Source organism: Strix uralensis, chromosome 23 (assembly GCF_047716275.1).
Source record: "Strix uralensis isolate ZFMK-TIS-50842 chromosome 23, bStrUra1, whole genome shotgun sequence".
Classification (NCBI taxonomy): Eukaryota; Metazoa; Chordata; class Aves; order Strigiformes; family Strigidae; genus Strix; species Strix uralensis.
In genome coordinates this window covers 9,407,784-9,421,791 of record NC_133994.1, presented here as the reverse complement: position 1 = coordinate 9,421,791, position 14,008 = coordinate 9,407,784, and the positions used below count along the sequence as shown (strand labels likewise).

Below are 14,008 nucleotides of genomic sequence, written 5' to 3'. Positions count from 1 at the left end.
CACGGCCTTTCTTCCTTTTCATCCCTTTCTCACTCCCTGAATACGCTTTGCTTGCTTTGGCGGCGCAGGGCAGGGAGAGCCCGTCTCCCCCCCCTCGCTCCCGGGGATCCCCCCGGCAGATGGGGCCGGGATATGAATGTGCACACAGCGAAGCCCCTAAGAGGATTTGCTGGCGCCCCTTTCATTGCGAGCCTTTGTGTGCTGCTCTACTGCAGTGGGACGCCCCCGAGTTCTCCCCCGGCTTCTCTCTCTTCCACTCCAGAAGAAAAGAAAGTGCCTATAAAGGCCTTGTTTGTCCGACTTGTTTGAGGGGACCATATTGCTGTAGGTGCCGCAGGTCCCGGCGTGACAGCGTTGCCCCTTTGAGAAAGGGTGACGTGTGGCTCCCTCCTGGGAGGGTCCGAGCAGGCGGCTTAGCCAGGCGCTGGGAAAAAAGGTTTCAGTTGCATTTCAATGTCCATTGAACCCTGAATCTCTGGCGATGGGTTTTACAGGGGCTCTGCAGACAGACAAAGCCACCGAGGTGGAGGCTGGGAAGATGCTGTGTGTCCGGCAGCGGGAGGAGGACCTGCTAGCCCCCCAAAACCCCATCCGGGAGAGCCGAGCAGGCAATGTTGCTTTTCCTATGACATCTAGTGGTAAAGCCGGGGAAGGAGGAAAATGTCGGCTGGGTTTTCCTGGCTCAAGCACAGCCGTCTCCTGCTGCGGCATTTTGCCCCTTTGTATTGCAGCAGACAGTCCCCGGTTAAGAAGGAAGCAAAACCGAGCTGCACAATAGCCTCAGCAGCCCAGAAACGTCAAACAGCCCACCCCCAAAACGTGCACTTGCCCCTGTGCCTTGTCGTGGATTTTCAGGGCGTACAACAGGCCCCCGAAGCGTATGCTGAGGCTGGAAATGGAAGTACTCACAAGCACACCTATCGCCCTTCTCACTCCGGTCTGTGCTCCAACACGTCCCCTTGTTTGTTTGCCAGCTGCTCGAAGGCAGTTATATGACATATAGATCAGGGCCAGGAAAATTTCCAGTGAAGGGTAGTGCACGCACCGTGTCTTGCAAGCACTGAAACGTTAGCAGCAGCCAGAGGCAAAGTGACCACGCACCACGAAACGTGGCTCTGACGATGCTCGCAAGGCATCTCGCCCCAGCTAAGGTGGCCTCCGAGCTTGCACGGTCCTGGCAGGGGGGTGACACGCTGTCTGAGACTGAATAACAGCCTGTGCTGCTCACTGCTTAGCCAAACTGTGTTAAGGTGTCAGCAAGAGCTTCAATACCTTACCAGACAATGGAAAATCCACTCTGAAAACGTTCATCATTACTGTCTCCACTCGGGTTTTCGGTGCAATTTCTGACTAGTTACTACACAGCAGAGCATCCACCAATAGCTGATGGATGTTGTTCCAGGTCAAAAGGGACAACAGAGCCTAAATCCTGTTCTGTACAGCCTATCTCCTGCAGCAGATCACCCTGACTTGGCAAACGGGGTGTGCAGGATGGATGCGCCTGCAGATGCAGCAGGACATGCAAACTTCAGGACCACACTGGCAGTGGGACAAAGAGACCAGAAGTGAGGATAAAAGAGGGTGCTTTGGTGGTCCTGCGCAGAGGCAGAGCATATGTAGCCTTCATTGAATCTCGCAGGCTGTGCCGAGAGGCTGTGCCAAGTAGTTGTGGCACACTGCGAGCAGCCAGACATGCAGCTGAACCTGGCTTGTTGGGCTGGAGGTTGATCTTCCATGGCTGAAAATTGCAAGATGAAACCTGGGGGGGCACTGCCTGTGTCCTGTGACATTTACTTCAGTCCCTCTGAGCACTCCTAGACACAAGTGATGCTGCAGCAAAACCAGGGTCAAGGAAACACCTTGGACACTTAAGAAGAAGTGGGGCTTGGGGAAATAAAGGTGATTTGACAGCACCCACATTTTAATGCTGTGAGGGAGAAAAATTATCGAAACCCAGAACAACACAAGCTGCCTTTAAAAATTAAATACATTGAATCCAGAATCACAAACACCAAAATGTGTTAATAATAAGTGGGCGATGCTTCTGTCTGCCTGGGCTCAGGGTGCTCGGATGCTTTGGTAGAGCTCCTTGGGGTCATGAATGCACAATATTCAGACACATCCGATATTCCTGTAATTGCATTTTACTAGGGGAATGCTACAGCATTTCAAAAACTCCCCTGGCATTTGTTTCTCCTTCAAAAAGGCTTTTCTTTCCCCTCTTTCTCTGCTCAGTGAGGACACAGGTCCTCCTCTGAATCAAAATAAAATAGGTATGAAATGCTGTTAGCAAAACACTGGCTAATCGTTTTAGCTCCTTGCTTTTCAGCAAGCCTGAGAGACAAGGGTGATGGAGGTGGAGACTGAAGGACCGAAGCAGAACTACCAGGACTCATCCTGAGCCTGGGGACAGAGTTGGAGCAATTGTGGTGGATCCACATGGACGTTAGAAAGAGAGAAGACTCCTGGTTACCTAGCCTGCCCCAGGAGAGCATCCGAGGCTGGGAAGGGCCAGCTGATCCTTGCCTTTCTCCAAGGAGCTCTTCTACATGCAGGGCCAGCACCCAGGGTGGGGAGGAGGCACCCAGCACTGCACCCAGAGTGGACAACGTTCTGCCCCTGCATCCCAAGGGACTGTGCTCTGCTGTGGGCAGCTGGTGGCACTGGCAGGTCCCCCCTAGTGCTAAGCAAAGCTCAAGTATCATCACAGGAGCAGAGTCCAGGTCTTGGTGGATGCTGGGGGCTTCCCACTGCTGGTGCCTGGTGCTGTTAGCCGGGGGATCTCCAGGAGCCAAAACACTGTGCAAAAGCCCCGTGTTCCCAGGGTCAGACTCTCCGTGTCCAGCCCTCATGGCCATCCCCAGGCTGCAGGGATGGATCCATGGCACAGGGTCACCTCGCACAGCAGAGGACACCAGGCCATGCCATCCTGCTGGCAGGAGGTGCTCGCTTGAGGACGTGCGGGGCTGTCGGGCTCCCTCCCGCTCCTCTGGAAGTGCTGCTGATGACCCGCCGCTGTTCCTGTCTCCTTGGTGACTGCACATGCCAGCATATCCAGACAAAAGCTCTCCTGGCACATAATGGGAACAGAAGGGAGAGCTGGGCAGCGGCATTCAGCCCTTGGGGAGCTGCTTTCCGAGCGCTCACCCTAGGGCTCCAGCTCCTGCTCTCTCCGAGTCATCCAGGAGCGCAGACTCGAAGATAATCCCCGTTCAAAAACCAGATGGGTATTGCAGGTGTGTGTCCGTGCGTGTTGCACACATCTCCCCAGGAGCCTTCTGTGGTGTAGCAGCCCTCGTAAGGTTGCACATGGCCATGTCTCACTGCGCTGTGGCCTAGCTCTCTTGGGTTTTGTTTGGTTTTTTATTTTCCTCTGCATTGAAATGCAAGATTTAGGGCAGCGGGAGGCAGCTGAGAGCAATCCTGGAGTCCTGACTCCCGGCTGCCCAGCCTGCTGCTGCGTTGCTCTTGCGCTGCATGCTGAGACCGTGCTGTGCTTTGCATGGTGTTTGTGTGGTTTGAGTTCGGTGCATGTGCCTGCTACGTGCCCTGCGTATTAATTCATGTGAGCTTCTGACTCGTGTCATGGAGACACATGGCTACATGTATGACAAGAATGGGGCTTGGGGCTTGTCTCACAGCCTCACATAGGCTGAGGTGACAGCGCATCTTCCTGTCTTCCCGTTCCCCCAAAACGAGGGGTGAAACTCCAGCAAGGCTGGTAGGACAGGGCACGTAACACAGCAGGGTCTGCTCCTCCCTGTGGGGAAACTGAGGCATTCAGGGGGGTCACTGATGTGTCCCCAGTCACTCCCAGGAGCTAGCAGTAGAAGAAAAAAAAGGTCTGCCTCTCCTTTCTCTTGCAAAACACAGAAAACCTCTGGAGAGGAGAGCGGGGCATGTGGGGCTGTCCCAGACCCGCGTTATTGCATCTCCAGCGCCAGTTTTGGGGTTTTGCCAGCAGCCCGGTCCCACATCACAGCAGGGAGGATCCCCAGCACAGCAGCGGATCTCACCCCTCCGGGACCACTGGGGTGGGGTGGCAAACCCAAACTCGTGGAGGTGCATCCCCCGAGGGGTTAAGGAGATGCACTGGGACAGGCAGGACCGAGCCGTACTCCCACCAGACTCTCCTGCTGGCGGGCACCAGGGCGGAGGCACCAGGCACAGGAGGGTGGGAGGCAGCGGGAAGCAGAGCGGAAGAAGCTGAGCCTGATGTCGAGGCGAGCTGTGCCTGGAGCTGAACACCAGCCAGGCTTCCCATCCCTGCACATCCCCATGGAAACCTCGGCCCCACCACCCCGCCTTGCACCCGCACCGGACTGTGGGTCACCAATGGCCGCGCTGGCCCAAGCGATGTCCCACAGGGGCGAAGTGACTCTCCGTCGTCACCCAGGGCCGGGGCTGCCAAAGCTGCAAAGGGGTGAGGGATTGAGCTCTTCCCACCCCCCCTGCCCACACGCAGCCCACACCACAGGGTCAGGGATGCCCAAGCATCCCTCCCCCGGCAGCATCCCTGTCGCCTCGGTCCAGCCCGGGGTTGCATGGGGTGCCCTGCCGCGGGGTCCCGCCCCAGCAGGATGGCACCACCCTACAACCCGCTTCTGCTTGTCCTTCCCCTCCCGCTCTCCCTTCCCAGCACGAGTCCCCTGAATGCTCCATTTGAAGCTAATTCCGGCTGAAATCTGGTTTGCTTTCCAACGTTGCTGCTTTAAATTGGAGAGATTGACCTTGTAGCAGGAGGTGACATGCAGATGCACATCAGCAGCCCGTCAGAGCGGGCGGCGGGGGCTGGGGGGGGTTGCAGAGCCGCCTCGGGGACAGGCCAACTATTTTATGAGTAATTTAATATCTGGAACACAGACTTTTCATTCCCAGAGATCTGCTGGGGAAAGAAAGAGCCTTTCTGCAGCCCCGCAAAGGCTGTTCCTCATAAGGAGGCAGAGCAGGAAAAAAAAAGGGGCTGTGACTTAACCCCTTGGTGGCCAGCCCAGAGCAGAGCCTCGGCAGCTCCCAGACCTTGCAGAGGGGCCAGGAAAAGCAGGAATTCCCTGTGCAGCTCAAAGTGGGAGACAAGCCAGCCTGAGTTGCTCCAGGCAAAAGGAGTGATTGCTCCTTCCCATTCAAATTCAAATCCAAGCCTGAATGAGGATGGGGGAAACAAACTTATCAGAAGCCCTGAGGTTAGCTTTGGGATAGGAGGTGTTGTCTGAACTCCCTTCCTTGTCTCAGACTAATTCCTGCTGGATCAAACTCCGCATGAGTCACACGGAGGTTGCAGTCAGTCCCATTCTCCACTGGAGCCAGCACACCCAGGGGATCCATCTGGGGAGCTCCTGCCCTGCTGAGACTGAGGCAAACGTGTGTGGCCTCAGTCCCCACCTAATCTGTGTTGGTCCTGCTGTGTCTCATCGGTGTCTGTAACTCTCAGCCACCACAGCCCGGTGCACTGCCCCAGTAACACCTCAGCCCAGAGCACACCAACACTGTGGCACAGCACTGGACCCGTGCAGGGTTTCCCATATGCCTCCTGCTTGTTATCACGGTTTGGGGAAGGGGAGGGAAGGAAGAACACCAAAAAGTGCAATGTCTCACTACACAGCACCGTCCAAGGACCGAGGAGGTTGGAGCAGCCACTCTCTTGGCAGCAGCGACTGTGCCATGGTGCCAGAAGGCTGAAGGGAAGGAAACGCTCGTGGGCTGCTCAGGAGGGAGCCGCTGGCGAGGGAAAAGCATCCCTGCATCTAGGAGCAATGTCATGATCCCCGTGGGAGAAGGGCTGTCGGGCAGGGTTTGTAAGGGAGGCTGCACTCCGTAGCCTCTAGACACGCCAGGCAGCCCAGCTGTGGCCGTGTGGTTGCCAGCAAGGACCGAGGAGAACCGAGAATGGTTTAGGAAGGGTTCTTCCTTGGGTAGCAGGTATTGGGAACTGACCACACTCAGCACAAATGGATCAACACCTCTGCAAGTGCCACAGCGTTTACTAGTGATCAGACCGTGGGACCAACTTCCCTGGCTCAATCTTGCTGACAAACAGCATGAGTGCACTTTGATCTCTCTAGTTCAGCTTCACTTTCTGTTAACACTGAGGCACCCAGCGTGCTCCGCCACATCAGATCCTGCCAGTCCTGCTTAGGCCTGGACTGGAGCTTCAGCACAGAGAAAACCACCAAAACCCCAGCTAGATGATGCAGGGGAAACCTCCATGGGTTATTCTTGCTGATTGCTGTTGCTGTGTGCCTTGAAATAGGAAGATTTTATTTGAAAATCCTGACAGCTCTCTCCCAGTGTCTTTGCACATCAGTGGATTTACTCCAGTTGAGCTTTGGACCAAACCAGTGCCTGGTTGCAGGTAGTCCCCAGAAAGTGACCTTCCCACCTGCTGCATTTTCATGTCACTGGACACCTTCATCTGGTAGTGATGGGGCAGGGTGACTGGGTGACATGGCTGTGCTCTGGGTTAGCTCTGCCCCGCTCAGCTCACCAAGTCCATGTGACCTCCAACACTGAGAGATCAAAGCACCCCACGGCTGCTTAGCTGCAGCTTGGCAGAACACTTACAAACCTAAAACTCCTGCTCTGAAGTCACCTCGAAACACCACCCGCCTCAACTTCCACCAGAGCATCTGCTGAGCATCTGGTGGTTTTCTGTCTGGGCACATCCCAGACCTTGGTGGAGGCCTGACTCCACAGACGAGGGTCACAGCACCACCTGGTGAAGCTGTACAGTTTAGCTCTGGCTTAACCATGAAGAAGTATTGCTGCTCCAGTTTCAGCTGTGATGCTATTAAAATAAAAAGAAAAATCAAAAGGGAGAGAAGAGGAGCAGCTCATGCGTGTCAGGGCAGATCTGCAGAGAGCATCCACAGAGCAGGGGGAGCGCGCAGTGTGAGTGCACTCAGAGCAGCGAGTACGTGCAGGGAGTGGGGTAAGGGTACAGTGTGAGCACGGACAGAGCAGCAAGTCTGTGCCCAGAGCAGGGTGAGTGTGCACGGGTGAGTGCTGTAAACATGCAGAGTGCTGCGAGCGAGCACCAAGACAGTGCAGGCGGAGAAGGTGCACAGAGCTCTGCGACAGCCGACAGGTCCCGGCAGAGAACAAAACCTGCAAATCTACTCAATGGGTGCAGATGTGGCCAGGTTAAAGTTTGGTGGGTGACTGGTGCTCATACGTACAATGTAAAGAATTAATTAAAAATGCAAATTGGTCCTTTCCCCGAGAGACAGTGACTGTAGCTTGCCCTGTCCAACATCCTCACCACCAGGCTGCACCTGACCCTGCAACAGGTTTCTGTCCGACTCCTCTGTTAATGGTTGTGTTGTTCCAAGGTTGCTTTGTTTTGCATGGAATAATTAATTACGTACCACAGGGCAGCGCAGGGGAGGTTTGAGAGCAGGGCTGGAGCAGTCCTGCCCTTCCTGGGTAACATCAAGCAGCAACGTGTGGCTGGCAGCGCAGCACCTACCTACCCAGCGAGGTTTGAATTTTTCTTGCTGTGGCCCTGAGCGCCACTAAGGATCTTGCACAGGCTCCTCCTGTGGATGGTCCCATTCGAGGGGGCATCTGCAGTTTGGCTCTGGCCTCAGCGAGTGCTGTAACAGCTTGCGAGGAGGGGATCCTCTCCAGAGGCCCTGGGGTGGAGGCCTGCGGCTTTAGGGCTTCCTTCAGGGTTATAAACACTCTGCCTGTGCTCAGAGGCCCTGGAGGAACTGAACGGTGACGGTGACGTTGCATGGACCACCACCCGCCCCAGCTGCTCATGGCCCTCTGGCTCTCTTTTCTCATCCATTTTGGATACCTGAGGGGGGTGCTGCTCCATGGCCCATGCAGTGGCAGCTTCAGGGAGCAGACAGCTGCTGTCCCATGGAGCTAATGCCTGAGGTGGCACTGCTGGGTGCTGGCTGAAGCCCACAGGAGGAAGCAGTGTCCTGTGCACCTCTGTGTTCCAGCTGGTGCCTGCACTGCCCTCTAACTCTCTCCAGGCACAGCCAAGACCCTAGAAACTGTGTTTGGCTTGTGCTGGTGTTAGGTCAGACATTAGTTTTAAAAATAAAACCAGCTCCACTCCAGAGGGGTCCTGACAAAGACCTTTTCAAAAGTCAAAATTATTATAGCAATTACTCAGAAAGGCAGAAAGCTTTACCTTGCTGTCCACCAGCATCCCAGATCCCAGCCTGCAAAGCTTCCTTCTGCCCCTGGCCTGTCCTATTTCGTGGGGTTATCCTGGTGCCAGAGGAAGACTTTGCATTTGTCTCCGTTAAATGTCAGTAGGTTCCTGCCAGCTTATTTCTCCAGCCTGTCAAGGCTCTCTGAGCGGCAGCCCTGTCCTCCATTGACTGCTCCTTGGTTTGGCGTCTCCTGCAACCTGCTGAGGGTTCAGGAGACTTAGCTGGTGTATGCTGCCCAGACTGTTTTGGGGGTCAGATACCTACTCTTTTCCTCCACCTGACCTGCTGACCTGATTTTATTTGGCATGCTGTGTCTCCACCTGCAAAACGACATGAGCATTTCAGCTGTGTTTTAAAAGGAGCCCACAGAATCACAGAATCATCTAGGTTGGAAGGGACCTTGCAGATCATTTAGTCCAACCGTTAACCTCACACTGACAGATCCCAACTACACCAGATCCCTAAGTGCTATGTCAACCTGCCTCTTGAACACCTCCAGGGATGGGGACTCCCCCCCTGCCCTGGGCAGCCCATTCCAATGCCCAACAACCCCTTCTGCAAAGAAATCCTTCCTAAGAGCCAGTCTGACCCTGCCCTGGTGCAGCTTGAGGCCATTCCCTCTTGTTCTATTACTTACTACTTGGTTAAAGAGACTCATCCCCAGCTTTCTGCACCCTCCTTTCAGGGAGTTGTAGAGGGCCATGAGGTCTCCCCTCAGCCTCCTCTTCTCCACACTAAACCCCCCCCAGTTCCCTCAGCCGCTCCCCATCAGACCTGTGCTCCAGACCCTGCACCAGCTCCGTTGCCCTTCTCTGGACACACTCGAGTCATTCAATGGCCTTTTTGGGGTGAGGGGCCCAAAACTGAACCCACTCATTGAGGTGTGGCCTTACCAGTGCCCTCCACAGGGGTGCAACATCGACCATCTCTGCCCTGACTTTCTGATAGGAGATAGAGGTCTGGTGGCTGCACCCCTGGAGACAGAAGGCGCAGATTTTGCTGTGTGGGAAGGATGAAGCAGCAAGGTGGCGAGGACGAGACATTAACCCAGGGCCGCAGGAGGCGGCACTAATCCTGCCCGGTGCCTCCTCCCAGACCTTGCGGGCAAGGCAGAGCTGAGCCTCACAATTCTGCCCGGTCCCTGCAAACTTTGCCTTCCCAGCCGTGGGACAATGGGCTGTTGGGTGAGGGCTGATCCGGTCTCCAGTGCCACCTGCCGGCACATCGTCTCGGACAGAACCTGGAGCCTTGGAGCTGGCCGTACCAGTGCCAGTCACTGTCCTGCACTGGGGCAGGGAGACCTGTGCAGCCCAGAGCTCTGGAGCCCTGGAGCCGCAAGCAGAGCTTAGTGGCGATGCTTCACAAAAACCAGTGCATATCCCACCACCCCCGCCCCCCCAAGACCCTTTATCATCATCCTCTTCATCTAGCCCCTTTTAAATCCCAGATCCCCACAAAAATTCTCCTCTTCTATGTCCTGAGTGCTCCATGTACACCCCCATGGGCTTCACACCGCACAGCTGCCACAGCCACTTGCCCACCCAGGTACAATGCTTCATTGTCACCTGGGACAGGGACATCCTTGGGGTCTTCAGCTCTTATTCACGGGGAGATCTTTGGGTCCATCAGCTCTACTCTTAATAAAGACATCCCTGGGACGGCTTGGCTGTGCTGTAGGACCTACACATGCTGGTCCTCTGCTGGGGTTATGGGGCTGCTCTGGACCCTGCCCAGCTGCACCAGGGGACAGCCATGTGCCCCACCCCTCTTCCATCATGGCATCAAACTCTGTCTTCCCCACATACACCTGGCTCATCTTGACACAAGCTTTGACAAACTTCTGTGGATATTCTTGTCACCACTACCCCAAGATAAAGTCTCAGAGGTTGGTGTCCCCAGATCCTACCATCCTCAGGACTATCCAGTACAGCACCATCTCCAGCGTCTCCCCATCTACCACCAGTACCCAGTGGCCTCAATATTCCCACTATGTTGTGTGTCCCACCCCCTGCTAGAGACCAGGCTTCCTCTCTGTGTTCTCCTAACCCTGGGCTGGGACTTTCTCTGGGTGGCTCTGGAAGGAGATACTCAGCAGGAACTGCATGAATTGTCTGGCTCTGCTCAGCAGTAATGAGATGCTAATGAGCCGAGGCTGCACCCAGGGGTGCGGAAGGCAATGCCCTGGTTCTCTGAGCATTATGAGGGGGTAAGGAGGCAAATCCAAGGCAGGAAGAAACCAGCAGCACAATGAGCTGTCATTTAATGTGCAAGACCAGCAGCAGCGTGCTTAGGGCACCAAATCTGGAGCAAAAAGTCATTTCCAGGGGAGTCTTCAGCCCTGCGGGGACCAACCAGCAACAGGAGAAGGGCTGCAAGAGGGACCCATTCAGCAGGCTAAACCTCGGGGAAGATGAGGAAGCCAGAGAAGATGCTGTCGGACCCTTCAATCCCCACCAGGGAGTTCTTCTCCGTTGGCTCCAGCCAGACAGACTCATTCACTGCCATCTTGAGGACCACGCCACCCGTGGTGACCTGGTAGCTGCTGTGCACGTAGTCACAGAAGGTCACCACCTTGTCACCCCTGCTGCCACCCCGGCCCTTTTTCACATTGAGGCACAGGTTGCCCCTGGAGGTGACGTGGTAAGTGAAGTAGTAGATGCCCGGGACCCGGCAGGTGAAGCGGCCATACCGGTTCTCGTAGTGGCCCTTCTCATTGGTGATGATGCGGTCGAAGCGGATGGGCACCTCCCGGCGTGGGTAGGAGCTAATGGTCCTGGCAGCAGAGAAGGCGGACTTGAGGGTGGCCTGGTAGTCACCAGAGTCCCCCTGAGGGCCAGGGGGTCCCATGGGACCTGGTAATCCCTTTGAACCTGGTGGGCCACTGGGGCCGATCTTCCCAGGGTGCCCTGGCAATCCTGGGTCTCCCTTCTCCCCCCTGTCTCCTTCATGCTCCACCCGGCCAGGGGGACCTAGAAAGCAGGAGGAAGAGTCATCATAGTTGCAGCTGAGCCCCCACGGGTCTGCAGAGGGGGCACTGGGAAGGAAAGAGCAGGTACCTGTGCTGGGGTGTGGGTTAATGGAAACCCCTGCCCACCTGGCAGATGTGACACCCCTTGCTCTTGTGCAACCTTCCTCCCCAGGTTCCTCAGGGTGCTCCAGCCTGTCCAGCCCCTTCTGTCCCTGAGCATCACCCCCACCTGGTAACGCCCCAGAGGGACTAGAGGAAAATGGATTACGTTCCTAGGACCATGTGTCTGGCCTTGCCTTTTCCTGGTCCTTCTTGTGTCCTTGGCATTCACAAGACAACGTTTTCCCCACTTGCAGCTTCCTACTTACCTTGTTCACCCTTTAGGCCATTCTCCCCATCTCTGCCATTGCTGCCAGGCTGTCCTGGTGACCCTGGGATGCCTGGGATGGTGCCATAGGTCTTGCAGAGTGTGGCACTTGCAAGCTGCCCTCCAGCCAGGCAGATCAACATTGCCCACACAGTCTGCATCTGCTGGAACACAGAAGGATGTTGAGAGGCTTGTCTTGGGCAGTGGGAGAGATGGAGAAGGCACTCTGTGCTGCTCTGGAGGACAATGACTAGAAGCATATTTGGGCAATACCATCAGGGAGAGAAAACATCCTGCTGCAGAGCCAAATCCGCTTTCCTGATATAGCCTTGGAGGGACCAGCCCCTTTGGGCATGGGAAGGCTTGTCAGTCTCTTCTCACTCTTAAATTACCAGTTTACAAGTGCCCAGAGCTTCAGCCAAATGAATATCTGGGGACAGGTTAACCTGTCCCAGAAGTCTGATGTCCAGCCTGACCATGCTGCTGCCATGGGCATGTGCTGCAGGTCCCTACTGCTCTGAGTCCCTGCTACTCCCTCAGAGGAGAAATGCTCCATCCCATCTTAGGACCACACCTGCAGGGTAAAATCCTTCCCCAGGCGAGAGCAGTTTCATCATCTGCAAGGGGATAGCTCTTGCTTTCTACCAGCGTATCTGAGGGACAGCTTTAGTCTTTGCAGATGGCAACGTAACCCCCAAACCTGCCCTCCTAAACCCTGTGGATTCCCATTGTGCACTGCCACATGCCTGCTTCATCCCAGCAGCATTGCTGTATCTGGGGACAATCATCTAGGCTTCCAGTCCCTGGGGTCCCACCTTCCTTCTGCCCTCCCTGCATCCCACAGCTCAGCTCCTTCCCCCAGCTCCTGCAACAGGTGCATGTGTGATAAGCACTGGGCATCTGGGGGCTGTATCTGGATATCACATCACCCCAGCCACACTCTCTGGCCTCAGGTGGACTTTCCCAGCACTGAAACTCTGGTGTCAGCAGGAAAAGAGGTCAGTGACTTGGATCCTCTAGCCCACAGCAGCTCCAATTTGGATGTGACAGGTATAAGGACTGATCTGCTGGCTCCCAACCCAAGTCCAGGCAGACAACAGGAGCATCTCAGGGCAGGAGATCACCCCCAGGGCACCTTTCAGACTGATGCTCAGTCCCTGATCACCCCTCTTGGCCTTTGCCATCTCCTTACTCCCTCTCCCCCTTTCCTCAGGCAAAGCAGGAGATGTCAGGGTCCCATCAGGCTTCTCCACCACTCCCAGCCTAGAAGCCTCCTTTCTCTTCTGCCCCAAGCCACAGCAAAATGTCAGTGATGCAGAGGCTGACTGTCACCCTGGTGCTGCCTGGTTACCTGTGTGCTCCTATCTGCAGTGGGGAGCTGGGGCTCAGCCTTGCCGACGTCTTGCTCTTACCTTGAGCTTCTCACTGCACGGATGGGGAGATGGAGCGGGATACACCAACGTCCTGCCTGGAAATGACCACGAGATAAAGCAGAAGTTTGCTACAAGGGTTATTGTGAAAGGATCTGGGCCACATCCCTTTTTTATCTTTAGCTCCCACCCTTTCTTCAGTGGTACTTTCATATCCGCCATGAATGCTGTCCATCAGCTCAGCAGAACATGCTGTCCCCAAACAACACCCCGGGTCCCCCTAGGCATACAGCTCTGGCCCTGGGGAGAAGAGGGATGTCTGCTCTGCCCTGCAGGTTCCCTGGGACCTGCTCAGGTGTGCTTGCTATGGGGAACACTGCCGTGAGCTTCAGACGAGTTTGGGGTAACCTCTTAGGACGGCAGAAATGCGCATGCGCTTAGCTAGCTTCCCTCAGGCTTCTCTGCACATGCCCAGCTCAGCTGTGAGGTACTGGCAGGCCCAGAGGATGCTACAGGGTGTCAGGTTCCATCACCTTGAATCTGTCCCCCAGACTCTCCTAAATGTTGCAGATGGGAAGTGATTTCACCCTGCAGTAAAAGCATTTCCAGTCCTGTTTTCTGCTGATGCTTTGTGGAAGGAAAGCACAGGATGTTTGCGGGAGATGACCTCCTTTTCCGCTGTACAATTTGTGACACCAGGAGGAATCTCCATTGGGTTCTGGTGGGCTCTGTAACTTCCACAGCCATGAGTCAGCTTGGTCTGGCTCAGGGAAGCCAGTGCTTCCCCTGTCCTGTCCCTGGTGAGGCTGGGACTCTGGAGATGTCCCAGCCATCGGATGCATTGCTATAAGACTTGCTGCGTGGCCTGTGGCCCTCTGCAACTGAATCGCATCTACTTGGAGGGGAGGGGGAGTATCAAGGCCCATGCTTGGAGGAGTCTTAGTCCCCTCTTAGGTGGGGGTTCTGTGCATGGACACAGGAACTGTCCCCTTCCTGCAGTCAGAGAGGGTTGTGAGTGGTGTGTGATGCCCACTGATATTAAGCACGACTGGGCCAGCGAGGGCTCAGGGATGTTCTGATGCCATGCAGATGTCCAGATGTTGTGCACACACACACATGCACACGTGCACAGCAC

General features: G+C 55.5%; 1 protein-coding gene across 4 annotated transcripts; it reads right to left on the bottom strand.

Moving 5' to 3' along the window:
- Nucleotides 1-10,411: 10,411 nt before the first annotated feature.
- Nucleotides 10,412-13,086, bottom strand: C1QB (complement C1q B chain). 4 transcript variants are annotated; one of them, XM_074892756.1, is made up of 3 exons: nt 12,916-13,086; nt 11,505-11,664; nt 10,412-11,137 (listed from the first exon to the last, which is right to left on the bottom strand). In XM_074892756.1, exons 1-3 carry the CDS (start codon nt 13,084-13,086, stop codon nt 10,563-10,565), a joined length of 906 nt encoding a protein of 301 aa, XP_074748857.1. In that variant the 3' UTR covers nt 10,412-10,562. The 4 variants fall into 4 exon arrangements, with proteins under 4 accessions (XP_074748857.1, XP_074748858.1, XP_074748859.1 ...); XM_074892757.1 differs by having other exon boundaries at nt 11,505-11,667; nt 12,916-12,965; XM_074892758.1 differs by having other exon boundaries at nt 12,855-12,955.
- Between the last annotated feature and the right edge of the window lie 922 nt (nt 13,087-14,008).

What these genes read in the sequence shown, in the direction of transcription:
- C1QB (XM_074892756.1), bottom strand. Translation starts at nt 13,086, where the DNA reads ATGAAAGTACCACTGAAGAAAGGGTGGGAGCTAAAGATAAAAAAGGGA. An exon ending in CGTGCAGTGAGAAGCTCAAG is followed by an intron (nt 11,665 to 12,915) that starts GTAAGAGCAAGA and finishes GTGTTCCAGCAG; the next exon opens with ATGCAGACTGTGTGGGCAAT. An exon ending in TGGCCTAAAGGGTGAACAAG is followed by an intron (nt 11,138 to 11,504) that starts GTAAGTAGGAAG and finishes CCTGCTTTCTAG; the next exon opens with GTCCCCCTGGCCGGGTGGAG.